The following is an 18,161-nucleotide window of genomic DNA, read 5'->3' on the forward strand; positions in this document are numbered from 1 at the left end:
GGGGGGACAGGATGTCTCTGTCTCTGAGCTGTCACACACACACACCTCAGCCCAGAGAAAGGGAAGGACAAAAGGCTCAGAGAGACAGAACAAAGAGAGACCCAGAGACAGTCCAAGGGAGGCAGAGGAGAGAGAGTGGGAACGTCCCATGGGTAGACTCAGTTGACAAGTGGGGGAAGAGTGTATAGGGAAGTCAGAGGTCCCAACAAACAGAGGCAGGGTAGAGAGAGGGAGAGCACCCTGGGAAGAAACAGGGGGAGGGAGGAAGAGGGTGGTGGGAAAAGAGACAGGCGAAAAAAATAGAATCAGATACGCTCGGAGGGTGAAAAAAAGATTGAGAGAGATCCGAGGAGGAACAAAGACACAAGAGGGAGAGAGAGAGAGAGAGAGAGAGAGAGAGAGAGAGAGAGAGAGAGAGAACAAAGACACAAGAGGGGGAGAGGGAGAGAAAAGGAGGAACAAAGACACAAAAGAGGGAGAAGAGAGAGGAGGAGGAAGAGGAGGAGGAGGAGAGAGATTCAAAAGGAAAGAAAGACTGCCATAGGTTGTAGAGAGGGGATAGAAGGGTGAGAAGATTCAAAAGAAATAAGACAGCAGAAGGCGACACTCCCTAGTAGGTGACAGGAAGAAGAAAAGGGAGTCTGGGAATTCTCAGGCGCCAGAAGATTGTTTCAGACAGTGACACCAAGGCAGTCCTCCCACAGCTTCCCCACACTCGGCTGGGGAAGGACCTGTGGGGTGCAGAGGGTCCCTCGGGCTGCTTCCTCTTTGGGGAGTCTAGATAAGAGGTGCCTACCAGGGTCAGCTGACACCAGGCAACCTGAGATGGAGCTCAGGGCCCTCGAGACCCCTGAGGATGGGGATGCAGAGGTGAGAGGGGACAGAAGGGAGACAGAGAGACAGAGCAGGAAGAAACAGAAGGAGAGACAAAGGATAGACAGAGAGACAGAGAGAACACAGACAAGAGAAGAGAGAGAAGAAAGAGCTGGAAGCCCAGGTTCAGGGAGGGACAGCAGCGTAGACCCAATTGATCACTCTCTGGGATCAGAACACAAAGATCAGAACGCAAGGGAGAGAGGATGAAGGGTCCCTTGGGCTCAGCACGGATCCATGGTTGGGGTTGGGGTTCTGGCTGCCTCCCTCAGGCGGGGGCAGACAAAGCCTCTGAGACCAAGACCCCTAACTTTGCTAGGACACAAAAACAGGTGTCCCCAGGCTGGGTGACTCACTGTGACTCATCCTTCTCCCTAGGGACAGTGACCCCTGTCCCTGCATCCGCAGCTTGGTTCTGGGCTTGGCCTCTGATCTTTCCCGTTGTTCAGAGAGACCCCAGATGTGCCCCTCAACCATCCCATTCCTTCTCCCTGCAGGAGGACACAGCTATGACCCTCCAGCGACTCATAGAGCTGACAGCCAGCAAGGTGGCATCCGTGAGAAGCCTGCGTGTCCAGTACCGTCTCATCCGAAAGCTGGGTTCCGGTTCCTACGGCCGAGTGCTCCTAGCCCAGCCTCGCCAAGGGGGTGAGTTCAGTCACCAGGGGTGGACTTCACATTCTCCCATCATGAGCCATCTCTGAGATAAGCCAGACCTGGTGGGAACTCGGAAAGTGCAGAGCTCTACAATCTTCTGAGAGACATAGGCCACCCAGAGACAGCAAGTGGCTGACCCCAGGTCACACATCACACAGCAAGGCAGGCAAGCAAACTGAACTGAAATTCATGCCAACACCATGTCCCTTTATGTTATAGGGAATGGAGGACCAGAGAGGGTAAGGCAGTTATACAAGGCAACACAGCAGTCCAAGGCAGAGCAGGAGGGACACAAGGGAAGGTCTAGTTCTGACCCACACATCACAGGTGGAGACACTTGATTTTCACATGCGACTTCTCAGGCTCCAAGAGGTTAAGTGGTTTGCCGAAGGCCCCACAGCATGACCAGGGTGTCACGGGTTCTCATCTGAGCCCATCTTTCTGATAGGTCAAACCGTGGCCCTTAAACTCCTCCGGCGGGACTCAGTCCTGAGAACAACGTTCCTGAGAGAATTCTGTGTGGGCCGCTGCGTCTCTTCACACCCAGGCCTGCTGCAGACCCTGGGATGGCCCTTGCAGACACCCCGACATTTTGCCTTTGCCCAGGAGTATGCACCCTGTGGGGACCTCAGCGGAATGCTCCAGGAAAAGGCAAGACTGGATAGGACTGCTCAGGTCCCTCTCAGTCCCTAACCCCAAATCAGTACCCCATTGAGATCACCCTGAGACCCCCAAATGACCCCCCCATTTCTAAGTCCTAACACAGCTGCCTACCTGATCCCAACACTGATCCTATGATCACCAAACACAAGCTTGGAAGAGTTGGCTGGGTCGGTGTTAGGATGGATTGCAGCTACTTGGGGGTGGAGAGGAGACAGATTTGAGGCTCCAGCTGGCATGGGGATTGGGAGGTGGAAATGGATGGGTGGGATGGAAGGGTTTATGGTTGGTCTTAGGTGGCCATGGTTGTAGAGGAGGAAATTCGGGACAATAATGTGACAAGGGCAGATGGGCACAGGCTGTGTCTGCAGATCAGCTTGGGTCGGTCTCAAATGGGGTTTCCTCTAGAAAGGATTCTAGGTCAGGACTGAATCCAGGAGAGTCTAGTCCCCCTTGTGTTGGAGATAGGGTACGTGGCGATATTAAAGGGGTGGCATTTTGGGTTTGAGATAGAATTAGGGGTAAGGGAAGGATGAGAGGGAGAAGGGAGGGAAGATAAGTGGGGAGTTGGGTGGATGCATGCATGCATTCATGAATCGATGAGTGGATGGTGAGTGCGTGCATGCATGGATGGACAGCTGGATGGCTAGTTTGATGTGTAGATGGGTGGATTCATGGATGGATGGACAGCTGGATGGCTAGTTTGATGTGTAGATGGGTGGATTCGTGGATGGATGGACAGCTGGATGGCTAGTTTGATGTGTAGGTGGGTGGATTCATGGATGGATGGACAGCTGGATGGCTAGTTTGATGTGTAGATGCGTGGATTCATGGATGGATGGACAGCTGGATGGCTAGTTTGATGTGTAGATGGGTGGATTCGTGGATGGATAAACAGCTGTGTGGGTGCATGGATAAATAAATAGACAACTGCATGGATGGCTACGTGGATAGTTGTATACACGCATAACTGCATGGTTAGTAAGGTGCATGGATGGACGGATAGATGTATAGATGGCTGCGTGATTGGCTAGTTATATGGATAGCTGCAAGGTTGGCTGGTTGTATGGATGTCTGCATGGTTGGTTTGTTGTATGGATGTCTTCATGCTTGATTAGTTGTATGAATGTCTGCATGGTTGACTAGTTGTATGGATGGCTACATGGTTGGCTAGTTGTATGGTTGGCTAGTTGTACGGATGTCTGTATGGTTGGCTGGTTGTATGGATGTCTGCATGGTTGGCTAGTTGTATGGTTGGCTAGTTGTACGGATGTCTGTATGGTTGGCTGGTTGTATGGATGTCTGCATGGTTGGCTGGTTGTATGGTTGGCTGGTTGTATGGATGTCTGCATGGTTGGCTTGTTGTATGGATGTCTGCATGGTTGGCTAGTTGTATGGTTGGCTAGTTGTATGGATGTCTGCATGTTTGGCTGGTTGTATGGTTGGCTGGTTGTATGGATGTCTGCATGGTTGGCTGGTTGTATGGTTGGCTAGTTGTATGGATGCCCAGGTGTATGGATGATTGCATGACTAACCGGATGTATGGATAGGTGTGTGGGTGGATAGTGGGTGAGTGTGTTGATAAAGTGAATGGAAGGAAGATAAAGAGGGTGAGTGCTGGATACGATAACAGAATAATCGGGTTGCTGCCTGAATGCGGAGTGGGTGTGAGGTAGAGTCGTGATTTAACACTGTTGGGCGGAGGTGTGGCTGGCCAGTAAGATAGACTTTATTAGGACAGTCTGAGTTAGAGATGAGTTCTGCGTCAATATAGGACTAAGACCAGGCTTAACTAAGGGGTTTGGGTTCTCACTGAGACCTTTACTACACGTGGGAAGCAGAGGCAGGTGGATCTCTATGAGTTCAAGGCCAGCGTGGTCTACATAGTGAGACCCCTCACACACACACACACACACACACACACACACTACAGAAAGGAGGGAAGGAGAGAGAGAGTCTGAGAGTTTTAGAATCAGGAGGAACTTTGAGAGATCTTCTGGGGCTGTAGTTCAGTGGGAGAGAACTCATCTGGCATGCATAAAGCCCAGGGTTCGATTCCCAGCGCGGTGTAGACCAGGGACATTGGTACATTCCAGTGATCCCAGCACAGGTTTGATTCCCAGCGCGGTGTAAACCAGGGACATTGGTACATTCCAGTGATCCCAGCACAGCGCAGTGTAGACCAGGGACATTGGTACATTCCAGTGATCCCAGCACAGGTTTGATTCCCAGCGCGGTGTAGACCAGGGACATTGGTACATTCCAGTGATTCCAGCACAGGTTTGATTCCCAGCGCGGTGTAAACCAGGGACATTGGTACATTCCAGTGATTCCAGCACAGGTTTGATTCCCAGCGCGGTGTAAACCAGGGACATTGGTACATTCCAGTGATCCCAGCACAGCGCAGTGTAGACCAGGGACATTGGTACATTCCAGTGATTCCAGCCCAGGGTTTGATTCCCAGCGCAGTGTAAACCAGGGACATTGGTACATTCCAGTGATTCCAGCACAGGTTTGATTCCCAGCGCGGTGTAAACCAGGGACATTGGTACATTCCAGTGATCCCAGCACAGCGCAGTGTAGACCAGGGACATTGGTACATTCCAGTGATTCCAGCCCAGGGTTTGATTCCCAGCGCAGTGTAAACCAGGGACATTGGTACATTCCAGTGATTCCAGCACAGGTTTGATTCCCAGCGCGGTGTAAACCAGGGACATTGGTACATTCCAGTGATCCCAGCACAGGTTTGATTCCCAGCGCAGTGTAAACCAGGGACATTGGTACATTCCAGTGATCCCAGCACAGGTTTGATTCCCAGCGCGGTGTAAACCAGGGACATTGGTACATTCCAGTGATTCCAGCACAGGGCAGGTGGAGGCAGGTGACCCTCAGCTACGAGGTGAATTTGAGGCCGGTCTGGTCTACCCAAAACCCTGTGTCAGAGAAAGAGACAGAGACAGAGAGACATAGAGAGGCACAGAGAGAGACAGGGAGAAATAAGTTCTGATGAGAAGTGGGGCTCTGTTGGGGTGAGTGGAAGGAGCCATCAATGGTGGCTGGTCTGCCGAACTTGGCGTGTTTGTGGAGATATTGGATGGCTCTGGGGACCCTGGGTCCTGGACTCTTAAACCTCAAGAGTCAGAGCCTTCAGAAATCATGTCCAGGATGATGAAATGAACAGCAAGTCCTTTTTCCTTTCTCCCCAACCTCAGGGCCTCCCAGAGCGGATGGTGAAGAGGGTCCTGGCCCAGCTGGCTGGAGCCCTGGACTTCCTCCATGGCCGGGGGCTAGTGCACGCAGACGTCAAGCCAGACAATGTGCTAGTCTTCGATCCTGACTGCAACAGAGTAGCCCTAGGTGACTTGGGTTTGACCCGACCTGAGGGCAGCCCAACTCCTGCCCCACCAGTGCCTTTGCCCACTGCACCACCTGAACTCTGCCTCCTGCTGCCTCCGAACACCCTGCCTTTGCGACCGGCTGTGGACTCCTGGGCCCTGGGCGTGCTTCTCTTCTGTGCTGCCACAGCCTGTTTCCCTTGGGATGTAGCATTGGCCCCCGATCCTGAGTTCGAGGCCTTTGCTGGCTGGATGACCACCAAGCCCCAGCCCCCTCGGCCACCGGCACCCTGGGACCAGTTTGCACCCCCGGCTCTGACCTTGCTCCAGGGACTTCTAGACCTGGATCCTGAGACTAGGAGCCCTCCACTGGCAGTCCTGAATGTCTTAGGGGATGACTGGGGGTTGCGAGGGAGCGGAGAGGGAGCTGGAAGCTTGGGGGGCGTGTCCTATGAGGATGGGGAAGAAGATGAGGGGGGATCGAGTTTGGAAGAGTGGACAGAGGAGGAGGAAGATGAAATTAAAGATGGTGGGAGGACAGGGACGGACAGCAGAGGTTCCTGACCAGGTGACGGAGAGAGGAGGTCAGAACAGAACCTTGGCTAGTCTCCTAACCCAGCGTAGGGCCACCTGGGAAAGACAGGGAGGAACACACTTCACTTTTCCCTTGTGGAGGCTGGACTTGGATGTGTAATCCCTGTTCCCTGCAATGCACACACACACACACACAACTGAGGACTCGGGAGTCCAGAGTGTGTGCCACTGTTGCTGTGGTCTCCTCCCCTCCTCCCCTCTTCCTCTCCTCCCCTCTCCATCTTTGTTTTCATCTTCTTTTCTGTCTTGCGCTCTCTCTTTCCTCCCCTTCTCCTCCTCCTCTCTTCTTCTCTCCTCATCATCCTTCCTTCTCCTCCTCCCCTTCTCATTCCGATTTTTCTTCTGAGACAGTCTTGTGTGTCCCACGCTGGCCCCAAACCACTATGTAGCTGACCTTGAACTCTGACTCTCTGGCTTCCATCTCCCCAGTGCTGGGATTACAGGCATGCATCTCCGTGCTGTTTTTGAGGTGCTGGGCAGAGATGGAACTCCGGGGCTTCCTGCAGGCCAGGCAGGCCCTCTATCAAATGAGGCTCTTCCCCTGGCCCTGAGCATCTTTCTGATGAAAGTCTCTGTTTCTCCTGCAATTATAATTCTGTACCTCGAAACACTGAATGCTTTTCATGAATTCTGATGGGACCACTCTTCTTTGAGACCATGGGTGGCTCCCACCAACAGGGGCACAATATCTGAATATATAGGATCCGATATTATGTTGGTCTAGCATTTCCTGGGCTCTGTGTTGGTAGCGTTGTGGGAACCGTTTATGTATCCTGAAGTTAGCTACACACACACATCACTGCCAGCATCACTCAGTCACCTTACATGTTCCACCTGGCACATTTTACTTCCATCTTGGCCTACCGAAACAGGTCCCAAACCCCAGCCCTCTTGTCTATTCTCCCCCACCTCCACCCACCAGCACAAATTTCTGGGCTGTGCTTGCTTTTATCTCACTTCTAGACACTTCCAGTTTCTGTTTCCACAAAGCCCCAAGTAATCTGGCTCCGACCATCCCAGCTCCATCTTTGTTCAGGGACCCACCAATCATAAGAGCCAGGACTGGTTCCATGGCTCTTCCTCTCTCTCAGACAGCACACAGACCCCAGCTCAGTGTGCCTCAAGTCCCCAGCACCTGGCAGAGGGGCAGGACCTACAAACATCCCAGAAATTTATACTTAAAACATCAGGTTCTCCTGTATGCCAGGATGTCCACTCACTAGCAGAGGGTGACCTTGAACTTCTGATCCTCCTACCTCCACCTCCCAACTGATGAAATTACGGGCCCGTGCCACCAGGACGATTTATACAGCACTGGAGGTTTGAGCAGAATTCCAAAGCTTTGTGCAGGTCACACAAACACTGCAAACAGATCTACATCCTCAGGCCAGAGAGGTACACTTTCTAGATTTAACAGTGAGTTCACTAAATGCACTACGGTGCCCCCCAGCCTGGACCTAGGAACAGGAAAGGGACCTTGAAGGCAATGAGGGTAGACAGGATGGCTGTTGTTGGAAGCATAACTAACTTAGCACAAATGTTGGGTGAGATGCTGATCTCGGGGGAAGCTGGGTCAGGGGTTCAAGGGACCTTTGCAACTGTGTGACCTTTGCAACTGTTTTTGTAAAACTGAGAACATTTACACAATAAAAAGTGCCTTTGGACTACGAAAGGAATCCACGTCATCCTCGGTGCCTTAAACCCAGCAGACAGCGCAGCTGTCCCGGAGAAAGGGGGAAAGTCACCCTTGATCCCCAGTTGCTCCACCACCTGTTTCTGGCCCCTCGTCTGAGGTCATTTCTCATGACATCATTTTAGAATCCTGTCTCATTTTATCCCCAAACAGAACCCTAGTGTCTGGGCTTCTGGACACACCTCTGGGAAGATTTGTGTCTATCAGTGGGGCAGCAGAGGCAGGAGCTGGGGAGCAGACCAGATGTGGCCAGGTTAAAGGAAAGATGGGGCTGTGTGAGGGAGGAGGCTATGGTCTGCACCCCTAGATATGAAGGAAGAGGGCTAGGATTCGGATCCCTGGGTCAGAGAGAAGAGGTCTAGCACCTAGTCTCCTGGATGGTGGGAGGGGGGCTGGATCCCTGGGTTTGAGAAAGGCAGTTTAGGTGCTGGGGTTCTGGGCCTGAGGGAAGATGCCTGGGGTCTGGGATCTTGAATCTGAGGGTAAATAGATGGGGTGGGGACTCTCCTGAGTCTGAGGAAGAAGAGGTGGGGTCTGAACCTCGAATCTGAGGGAAGAGTGTTGGGGTCTAGAGTTCCGGACTTGAGAGGAAGGCTGCCGGACCCTTGGATCTGAGGGAGGAGGGCTAAGAGCTTGGATACGAGAGAGAAAAGATGGGACCTAGACCCCGGTGTCCGGTAGGAGGGCTGCATTCCAGACTCCTCCACGGAGGAAGAAAGGCTAGAGGGTGGACCCTGAACGTGAGGAAGGAGGCTGAAGTCTGGATTTCTGGGTCTGAGAGGGGAGAGCGGCCTGGACTCCTGAGTCCTAGGAAGGAAAGCTCAGCCCCCCTACCCCCCATCTGGGGCGGTTGTCCAACTACAGCCAGTACTAAGATTCAACACACGGTGTCGCTCTGCCCCTAGAGGGGGGCAGAAGGGGCGGGGCAGAGGGTGGGGCTTTACGACCCCCCAAGGTGGGGGCGGAACTTGTTTGTTCCTGGGCAAACCGATACTGTCAGGAGCCCTGAAGTGCAGGGCACCAACCGCAGTAGGCAGAAAGGGGTCAGACAAGCCTTGAAAGAGGTGAGGTCTGCAACGCTCAGCTCAGGTCAGAAGCAGGGCAAGGTTAACCGGTTTGAGGCAGGCTGCAGTTGAACAGGAAAACGGGTGGAAAGAGTCTTGGACCCTCAACAGGACAAGAAACACCTTGAAGCAATCGGGTACTTGAGTGTTGGGGTCCAAACACCCAAGTCGTGTGAGTTATAGAAGTTCCTGGGACAGTAATAAGATATGGTTTGGACCCTTAGGTCTCAGGGAGGAGGACTTAGGACTGGACTCCTGGGTCTGAGGGAGGAGAGCTGGGGTCAGGGACCCTGGATCTGAGGGTAGATGGATGGGGTCTGAACTCCTGAGTCTGAGGAAGAAGGCTGGGGTCTGAACCTTGGATGTGAAGGAGGAAGGCTGGGGTCTATATTTCTAGGAGGGAATCTGGGGTCTAGAACCCCAGGTCTCGGGGAGGGCTGCTGGGCTGTGAGACTTGGACCACAAGATGATTGAGGGTTGAAGAACTGGGGACAGGTCCAAGTGACAACTCCCGGCAGGACCCTGGTGTCTCAAGCAGTGTAGGGCCCCACCCTTCCCTGGAGGCAGAGAGCACCTGTTTGCTTGTGGAGGGAGCTTCTCATCCACTCTGGGCCCAAGTCTGTTTGCTTTGGAAACAAGATGGGGAGGGGGGGATGTCTCAATGGCTTGGTTCATCTTTCACCCTCGGGCCACCAGGTGGCAGTGGGAATGGGGGGGGCACCTGACCTCTCGATTGACCTCACCTTACACCAGTGACCGTTTTCCACTCCTCGGGGTCTCACAGGATGGAACTGAGTCACAGTGAGAACTGGCAATCAGGCCTCAGTCCAGGTCCAGACTTCTTCAGACCCCAACCCTCTTCACTCGGACCCATGGGTCCTGACTCCCTCAGACCTAGGATTCCAGACCCTATCCTCCTCCCTCAGACCCAGAAGTCTGGTTTCCTTGCTCTCCCTCCACTGGGCATAGGCTAGTGACCTCAGAGTCCTGGATCCCTTCTTTGTCTGTCTTGCAGAAATGCCGGGCAAACAGTCAGAAGACGGGCAGAGGGAAGTGGCAGCTGTGGAGGATGGCGGTGACGAAGGCCTGGGGGGGCTCACGGTAGAGGAGCTGCAGCAAGGCCAGGAAACTGCTCTGGCCTTGGAGGACATGATGGCTCTGAGTGCCCAGACGCTGGTCCACACTGAGGTGGAGGAACTGTACGAGGAAGTGCGGCCCTTGGGCCAGGGCCGCTTCGGCCGCGTCCTGCTGGTTACTCACCGTCAGAAAGGTACTGGGTCCCCGGCACAGGCGCGCCACAGGGTACATTTGAGAGTAGAGACTTCAGACAAGCTTAGCCGGGACTGGGGAGTCATAACAACGTCAACCAAATCTTCCTTCCCCGCTTTATTTCTAAGCTGTGTGTTTTAAGGGTCCCTTTAACTCCTCTGGGCCTCAGCTCTCTGCTTTGCAGAGAAGCCTGGCTTTAGGGTGTAAACCTTCATAATCACATCACTCCACCACTCAGGCTGAGGCGGGAAGGTTGCTGTGAATCTAAAGCTGGCCTAAGATGTACGTAGTGAGTTCCAGGTTAGCCATGGCTATATAGCAAGATGACCATGTCAAACAAAGCCAGGCGTGAAGACTGATTCCTGTAATTCCTGTATCCCTGATCAGGAGTTTGAAGTCATCCGGTGATAGGTATGGAGTTCCTGGCCAGCCTGGGCTACATAAGAGTCTGTTACAAAATGAGAAAGTCAGGCAGGATGGCTCAGCAGCTAAAGGCACTTGCCACGAAGTCCAAGGACCTGAGTTCAATTCCCCAGGTCCTACATGGTGGAGGGAGAGAGCTGAGTGCCCCAAGGTGTTCTCTGACCTCCACAAACCTCCTCCCAACAAACACACAATCAAACAGTGTAAAACTAAAAAGAAAGGGGAAAAGAAAAAAAACTATTCATTCCTAAACAAACAAACAAAAAATTATTTTCTAGCATACAGTAATGTACACTTATCTTCACTTCCTGGGAGTGCCTTTTTTTCCCCCAAGACAGGGTTTCCCTTTGTAACAGCCCTGGCTGTCCTGGAACTAGCTCTTGTAGACCAGGCTCACCTTGAACTCACAGGGATTCACCTGCCTCTGTCTCCCGAGTGCTGGAATTAAAGGTCTGTGCCACCACCACCCAGCCACTGGGAGTATTTGAAACTATCTACTGTGACATCTGTCTTTCCCTTCTGTTTCTTTTTAAATTTTTATTAAGTTTTTTTTAGTTATGCTATGAAGATAGCCATCTGCGAGCCCTGAGACCCTGCCTCAGAAAGGAGAGAGAAAGAGGGTTGGGCAAGGCTGAAGATGTAGCTCAGCTACAGTGCTTGCCTGGTACATGCGAGGCCGTAGGTTCAATACCCAGTTCTGGACAAAAACCAAAACACACCATCACGTTTCACCATCCTGCTGGGCAAACACCAGTAATCGCAGCACTCAGGAAGCAGAGAAAAAGTGCTCAGTGGCCTTACCTACAGGCCACCGAGATGGCTCAGTGGGTAAAGCCTTGTAAGTCATACCACCTGAGCAGAATCTCAGGGTGAAGGACAAAATTGTCTGTGCAAAGTTGTTCCGTGGTCCCTGCATGCTCACCGTACCACGTGCATGTTCATAGATAGCCTCTCTCCCTCTCTCCCTCTCCCTCTCATAGAGTCTAGGGGCTGGAGACATGGCTCTAGAGTTAAAAAGCATTTGTTGCTTTTGCAAAGGACCCAAGTTCTATTCCTGGCACCAACAAGGTGGCTCACCACCATGTAAATCCAATTCGTAGGACCCAATGCCTTCTTCTGACATCTGTGGTCACCAGGCATACATACGGTGCACATACATACATGTAGACAAACGCTCCACGCATATAAAGTGAAACTGAAAACAAAGAAGAGGGGGTGGAGAGATGGCTCTGAGATGGTTCTGCAGCTAAGGGGGTGTCGGGGGTGACACACACCTTTAATCCCAGCGCCTTATCCTTCCAGCAGAATTTAGTTCAGTTCCCAGTATCAGGCAGCTCACAACCACCCGTGACTCCAGTTTCAGGGGCTCTAACACCCTTTTCTGTAGCACCCCACATATGCCGCATACGCTCACACACACGCATAAAATACACAAATAAACATCCAAGATCACCCATCAAATTGAGACCAATGTGGTCAATGGAGTCCCAGGGCAGGTGAAATTACCCAGAGATCTTGTCTCAAAAAAACAAAAAAGAAAGAGAGAAAAGAAGGAAGGAAGGGAAGCCACATTTGGGGGGTGGGTCCTAAGATTTTTGTCTTCCACTGTTTGAATTTGAGGGAATTTGGCCCGTAACAGAGAGAGGGGCAGAAGGAATGAGAGCCACCTGGGTCTGCTCAGAGCATGGCAGCTTGAACAACAGCAGAGCAACTGAGAGCCTGCCGACGAGCCTTCAACTGCTTAGTTTCACTGGACGGATCAGTTATGCCCCTGCACGCCCCGCCTCATGCTAGATCAGTGGTTCTCAGCCTGCGGGTCGCGACCCTTCAAGGGTCAAACGACCTTTCACAGGGGTAGCCTAAGACCCATCAGAAAACACAGGTATTTACATTATGATTCATGTAATTTGGATAGCCAAATTACAGTTATGAAGTAACAACAAAAGTAATTTGATGGTTGGGGGTCACCACAAAATGAGGAACTGTGTTAAAGGGTCGCAGCATTAGGAAGGGCGCTGTGGGTGTGAAGCCATAGGCAGGACGGGGATGCTCACGGTGGGAAGTGAGCAGAGACCGTCAACACACTGGGCGAGACCTGGGGCTGTAGCTCAGGCATAGCGTTCTCTACTCACCTTGTGTGCCCCTGGCTCTTGTTCAATCCCCAATATTGCCAAAAAATAACCACACAAAAACAGTGGCTGGTGGGAAGTCAAGATACCTGGAGGAGATACTGTCCCGTCAGGCTGGAGTGTGCAGAGTTTGAATGGTGGATGTTTATTTAAAGAGGCAGCCAGGTCTATCACTTTGAAAACTCATATAAAAGCAAAAAGTAAAAAGAAGTCTGAGGACATAGCTCGGGATTCAGGCACTTGCCTAGAATGTACCAGCGAGAGGCCAGGGGCACGGTTCAGCGATAAGTAGAATCTACCAAAGAGCGGGAAAGGCACTGTTGTTCCTTAGAGCCTTTGCCTAGAATCCCCCAGTGAGGACAGGGATGGAAGGGGCATAGCTCAGCGGTAGAACACGTGCCTAGCATGCCTGAGGTCCTAGGTTCAATCCTCAGCAATAAAAAAAGAGAAAGTTGGCAGCCTGCCCACATGGTAGATAAGTTTGCTCAAGAACTAGTAGCCGGTGGTTAAAAGCTCGACACTAGCCATTCCTGCCTTGAAGGAAGAATCTAGGAAGGTGTTTCTCCATAGACTAGGATCGTGACTCCTTACCTGGACCCGTTATCCTGTACTCTGTCCATTTCCCCCGGTTGCCCCAAGCATGTCTTTGCACCAGCCACGGTGGTCCATACCTACATCCCAACTGTGAGACAGGATGAGCAGGAGTTCAGCGTCATCCTCAGCTACACAGGGAGCCAGAAGCCGGGCTGGGATACCTGGGACCCCCACAGTCTGCATAGGACTGACCTGGGTCCTGTACATATGTGTGATCGTTGTGTAGGTTGATCTGATTCTGAGACTCCGAGCTGTGGGGTCAGTACCTGTCCCTTATGCTTGAGTTGGCTTTTGGGAACCTGTTCCTCACACTGAGTGTCTCATCCAGCCTTAATACAAAGAGGAGCTTAGTCCCACCTCAGCTTGATACGCCATGGTTTGTTGATACCCATGGGAGGCCTGCCCCTTTCTGAGCAGAAACAAAGGGGGAGAGGGATGTGGGGCTGCAAAGGGGAAGCCAGGGGAGGGAACGGGAGGAGAGGAGGGAGGGAAAACTCCCATCGAGGTGCAAAATACATGAATAAAATTTAATTAATAAAAAAATCCTCCTACATGGGATTATTATCATGGGAAGTCAGTCAATGGAGGTTCCACTTTCAGTTTCTATTCCCCCTGAGAGTGGAAATGCAGAGTGGACATCAGTGGGCATGGGTAGACATGGGTGGACATGTGTGGATATGGGTGGACATGAATGGACATCGGTGGGCGTGGGTAGACATGAGTGGACATGGATGGACATGGGCGGACATTGGTGGACATCAGTGGGCATGGGTAGACATGGGTGGACATGGGTAGACATGTGTAGACATGGGTGGACATGTGTGGACATGAATGGACATCGGTGGGCGTGGGTAGACATGAGTGGACATGGATGGACATGGGCGGACATTGGTGGACATCAGTGGGCATGGGTAGACATGGGTGGACATGGATGGACATGGGTAGACATGAGTGGACGTGGATGGACATGAGTAGACATCGGTGGGCATGGGTAGACATGGGCGGACATCGGTGGACATCAGTGGGCATGGGTGAACATTGGTGGACATGGATGGACATGGGAGGACATGGGTAGACATGAGTGGACATGAGTGGACATCAGTGGGCATGGGTAGACATGAGTGGACATGGATGGACATGGGTAGACATGAGTGGACATGGATGGACATGGGTAGACATGTGTGGACATGGATGGACATGGGTAGACATGAGTGGACATGGATGGACATGGGTAGACATGTGTGGACATGGATGGACATGGATGGATATGGGTAGACATGGGTAGACATGTGTGGACATGGATGGACATGGGTAGACATGTGTGGACATGGATGGACATGGGTAGACATGAGTGGACATGGATGGACATGGGTAGACATGTGTGGACATGGATGGACATGGATGGATATGGGTAGACATGGGTAGACATGTGTGGACATGGATGGACATGGATGGATATGGGTAGACATGGGTAGACATGTGTGGACATGGATGGACATGGGTAGACATGTGTGGACATGGATGGACATGGGTAGACATGTGTGGACATGGATGGACATGGGTAGACATGAGTGGACATGGATGGACATGGGTAGACATGTGTGGACATGGATGGACATGGGTAGACATGAGTGGACATGGATGGACATGGGTAGACATGTGTGGACATGGATGGACATGGATGGATATGGGTAGACATGGGTAGACATGTGTGGACATGGATGGACATGGGTAGACATGTGTGGACATGGATGGACATGGGTAGACATGAGTGGACATGGATGGACATGGGTAGACATGTGTGGACATGGATGGACATGGATGGATATGGGTAGACATGGGTAGACATGTGTGGACATGGATGGACATGGATGGATATGGGTAGACATGGGTAGACATGTGTGGACATGGATGGACATGGGTAGACATGTGTGGACATGGATGGACATGGGTAGACATGAGTGGACATGGATGGACATGGGTAGACATGTGTGGACATGGATGGACATGGATGGATATGGGTAGACATGGGTAGACATGTGTGGACATGGATGGACATGGGTAGACATGAGTGGACATGGATGGACATGGGTAGACATGAGTGGACATGGATGGACATGGGTAGACATGAGTGGACATGGATGGACATGGGTAGACATGAGTGGACATGTGTGGACATGGGTAGACATGTGTGGACATGGATGGACATGGGTAGACATGAGTGGACATGGATGGACATGGGTAGACATGTGTGGACATGGATGGACATGGGTAGACATGAGTGGACATGGATGGACATGGGTAGACATGAGTGGACATGTGTTGAAACTGGTAGACATGGGTGGACATGGATGTTGAAGGCTATCAGAGTGGGTTGGTAGGAAGGCAAGAATGGGGAACAAGGAGGCATTTGAGAAACAGATTCCGTTTGGAAGCCTAGGGAGAGAATCAAGAAGCTGGTCCTAGTGACCCTAAACTCTTACCTACCTCTGATATCCACCCCTGTTGCATCTGCCCCCACCTGCAGGAACACCCCTGGCACTGAAGCAACTCCCCAAGACCTCTACTTCCCTCCGTAGCTTCCTGTATGAGTTCTGTGTGGGCCTCTCCCTTGGCACACATCCGGCCATCGTGGCCGCCTATGGCATTGGCATCGAGTCAGCCGGTTCCTACAGCTTCTTGACAGAGCCTGTCCTCCACGGGGACCTCATCACCTTCATCCAGCCCAAGGTGAGTATGTTGGCCCTGGAGATGCCTTTGTGAGCCCTACCAGAGTTCGTGGGAAGCTCCAAACAGCATGGACCCCAAGAATCATGTTCGCTGTAAGGCCACACATCTAACCCCAACTTCTAGAATTGTGGGGTCACTTTAGACTTCATTGACTATGTCCTGTTGAGATTAACCAACCCTCACAAGCTCATAATCTGATCTGCTGGAGTTAGCGGTCGTCATGGGCTCACAGGGACCCATGTGGCTCCATCAGTTCCTCACAGATCTCTCCAGGTCACTCCAGGGGCTCATGGGCCCATGCTAGTTCCTCCTCATCCCCCTCAATAGTTTCCCTCAGCAGCCTGGGAGCAGTGGAACTCTGTTATCTTTTCCTCCTGCAGGTGGGTCTTCCCCAACCAGCAGCCCAGCGCTGTGCGGCCCAGCTGGCCTCGGCTCTGGAACACATTCATTCCCACGGCCTGGTGTACCGGGACTTGAAGCCAGAGAACGTGCTGGTGTGTGACTCAGACTGCCATCGCATCAAGCTGACGGACTTTGGCCACACCAGGCCCCGAGGGACCCTGCTCCGACTCACTGGGCCACCTATACCCTATACTGCCCCTGAGCTGTGTGCGCCACCACCCTTTCCCGAGGGGCTACCCATCCAACCTGCCCTGGATGCCTGGGCCCTGGGAGTCCTGATCTTCTGCCTTCTTACCGGCTACTTCCCCTGGGACCAGCCCCTGGTGGAGGCGGACCCTTTCTTTGAGGACTTTGTCATCTGGCAGGCCTCTGGCCAGCCCCAAGACAGGCCACAGCCCTGGTATGGCCTGTCACCTGTGGCAGACACTCTCCTGTGGGGCCTGCTAGACCCTCACCCCAGGAAGAGGAACCCTGTGAGCTCCATCAAGGGTTACCTAGGCCAACCCTGGAGGCAGAGGGAGGGCGAGGCTGAGGAACGGGCGAAGGGACTGAGGGAAGATGGGTAGAGAGGCCTCGAGGCTGCCAAGGGGGAGCAGCGAGCATGCGGAGACCTGCTTAGCCTGTGCTGCCTGGCTGTGGCCTCCTCTCAGCTGTCGGTGTCTCCTACCTGTCCTGTGTGTAGTCTGTGTTCCTCCGCTATGCTCTGCACACGTGCGTGTGCACACACACGTGCGTGTTATGTGAAGGTCGGAGGACTTTTGGGAGTCAGTTCTCTCTTTCCACCTTGAGGCCCAGCAAGGGAACTGAGATCTTCTCAGTCTTCAAGCGCCTCACTTTACCTACGGGAGTCTCCTTGCCATCTCTGGTCTTGAATCTGGATCCTCTTACCTCAGAATCCTGAGTCCTGGGATAACAGGCATGCACCGTGCTCAGCTCTCCTGCATGGCTGCGCCCCATCCCGCCCACCTCACGTAGCCTCCCCCACAAGCCCCAGGTAAGACGGGCCACCAGTCCCGGACTTCACGATCCCAGGCCCCACCTCTACTACGTGTTCCTGGTGCGCGCTGTACCCCTTCTGACCGTGTGGGGTGGGTCTTGGCTCCCGAAGAACGGTCCTACATCCTCAGAGTAGTGCCGGGCCTGCAGCAAGCAGCCAAGTAAACGAACACATCTGTTCACCAGAGCTTCCTACGGGACCCCTCCCACTCTCCACCGCTGTCTGCCGGCTCTGATGTCCCATCTTCCCTCGTGGGGCTTTACGCCACTCGAATCTACTCCAGCTTTTTTCTCCCGCCCACTTGCATGGCGAGACACTCGCCCCGCCACCAGCTTACCATGTGAGATATCTTATGTATTCTTGCCTCAGCGGCCCTCTGCAAATAAAGTCCCCCTGGCAACAGTTCTTGTGACTCTGTCCATTTAGAAATGCGAAGTGTGTGCACAGGCAAAGAGTGAGACACAGAGACATCCATAGAGACCGAGGGAGAGTTGTAGGACCAAGTGGTACTTGGGTAAGGACTCCCACTGGGTTGCTCTAACCTGGAGAATTCGTCAGGGGCTGGAGAGATGGCTCAGCAGTTAAGAACGTTGGTAGCTCTTCCAGAGATCCTGAGTTCAATTCCCAGCCACCTCACGGTGGCTAACGACTGGCTATAATGAAATCTGGTGCCCTCTTCTGGTCTGTAGGACTCTCCGTGTAGATAGAGCACCATATACATAAAAATAAACATCTTTTTTT

General features: G+C 52.6%; 2 protein-coding genes across 5 annotated transcripts; both read left to right on the forward strand.

Moving 5' to 3' along the window:
- The first annotated feature begins 283 nt into the window (after window positions 1–283).
- Sbk3 (SH3 domain binding kinase family member 3) lies at window positions 284–7,716 on the forward strand. Its single transcript, XM_075959107.1, has 4 exons — window positions 284–870; window positions 1,371–1,521; window positions 1,979–2,181; window positions 5,403–7,716. The coding sequence occupies exons 1-4, from the start codon at window positions 826–828 to the stop codon at window positions 6,087–6,089; spliced, it is 1,086 nt and encodes a 361-aa protein (XP_075815222.1). The 5' UTR covers window positions 284–825; the 3' UTR covers window positions 6,090–7,716.
- A 1,075-nt stretch (window positions 7,717–8,791) lies between these two features.
- On the forward strand, window positions 8,792–17,825 carry Sbk2 (SH3 domain binding kinase family member 2). Of its 4 annotated transcripts, none has more exons than XM_075959115.1 (4): window positions 8,792–8,876; window positions 9,892–10,146; window positions 15,819–16,021; window positions 16,402–17,825. In XM_075959115.1, the coding sequence occupies exons 2-4, from the start codon at window positions 9,894–9,896 to the stop codon at window positions 16,987–16,989; spliced, it is 1,044 nt and encodes a 347-aa protein (XP_075815230.1). In that variant the 5' UTR covers window positions 8,792–8,876; window positions 9,892–9,893; the 3' UTR covers window positions 16,990–17,825. The 4 variants fall into 4 exon arrangements, with proteins under 4 accessions (XP_075815230.1, XP_075815224.1, XP_075815229.1 ...); XM_075959109.1 differs by having other exon boundaries at window positions 8,799–9,048; XM_075959114.1 differs by having other exon boundaries at window positions 8,799–9,013.
- The last annotated feature ends 336 nt before the right edge of the window (window positions 17,826–18,161 follow it).

The sequence above is a fragment of the Microtus pennsylvanicus genome, chromosome 1 (genome assembly GCF_037038515.1).
Source record: "Microtus pennsylvanicus isolate mMicPen1 chromosome 1, mMicPen1.hap1, whole genome shotgun sequence".
Classification (NCBI taxonomy): Eukaryota; Metazoa; Chordata; class Mammalia; order Rodentia; family Cricetidae; genus Microtus; species Microtus pennsylvanicus.

What these genes read in the sequence shown, in the direction of transcription:
- Sbk3 (XM_075959107.1), top strand. Translation starts at nt 826, where the DNA reads ATGGAGCTCAGGGCCCTCGAGACCCCTGAGGATGGGGATGCAGAG. An exon ending in CTGAGGATGGGGATGCAGAG is followed by an intron (nt 871 to 1,370) that starts GTGAGAGGGGAC and finishes TTCTCCCTGCAG; the next exon opens with GAGGACACAGCTATGACCCT. An exon ending in GCGGAATGCTCCAGGAAAAG is followed by an intron (nt 2,182 to 5,402) that starts GCAAGACTGGAT and finishes CCCCAACCTCAG; the next exon opens with GGCCTCCCAGAGCGGATGGT.
- Sbk2 (XM_075959115.1), top strand. Translation starts at nt 9,894, where the DNA reads ATGCCGGGCAAACAGTCAGAAGACGGGCAGAGGGAAGTGGCAGCTGTG. An exon ending in GGTTACTCACCGTCAGAAAG is followed by an intron (nt 10,147 to 15,818) that starts GTACTGGGTCCC and finishes CCCCACCTGCAG; the next exon opens with GAACACCCCTGGCACTGAAG. An exon ending in TCACCTTCATCCAGCCCAAG is followed by an intron (nt 16,022 to 16,401) that starts GTGAGTATGTTG and finishes TTCCTCCTGCAG; the next exon opens with GTGGGTCTTCCCCAACCAGC.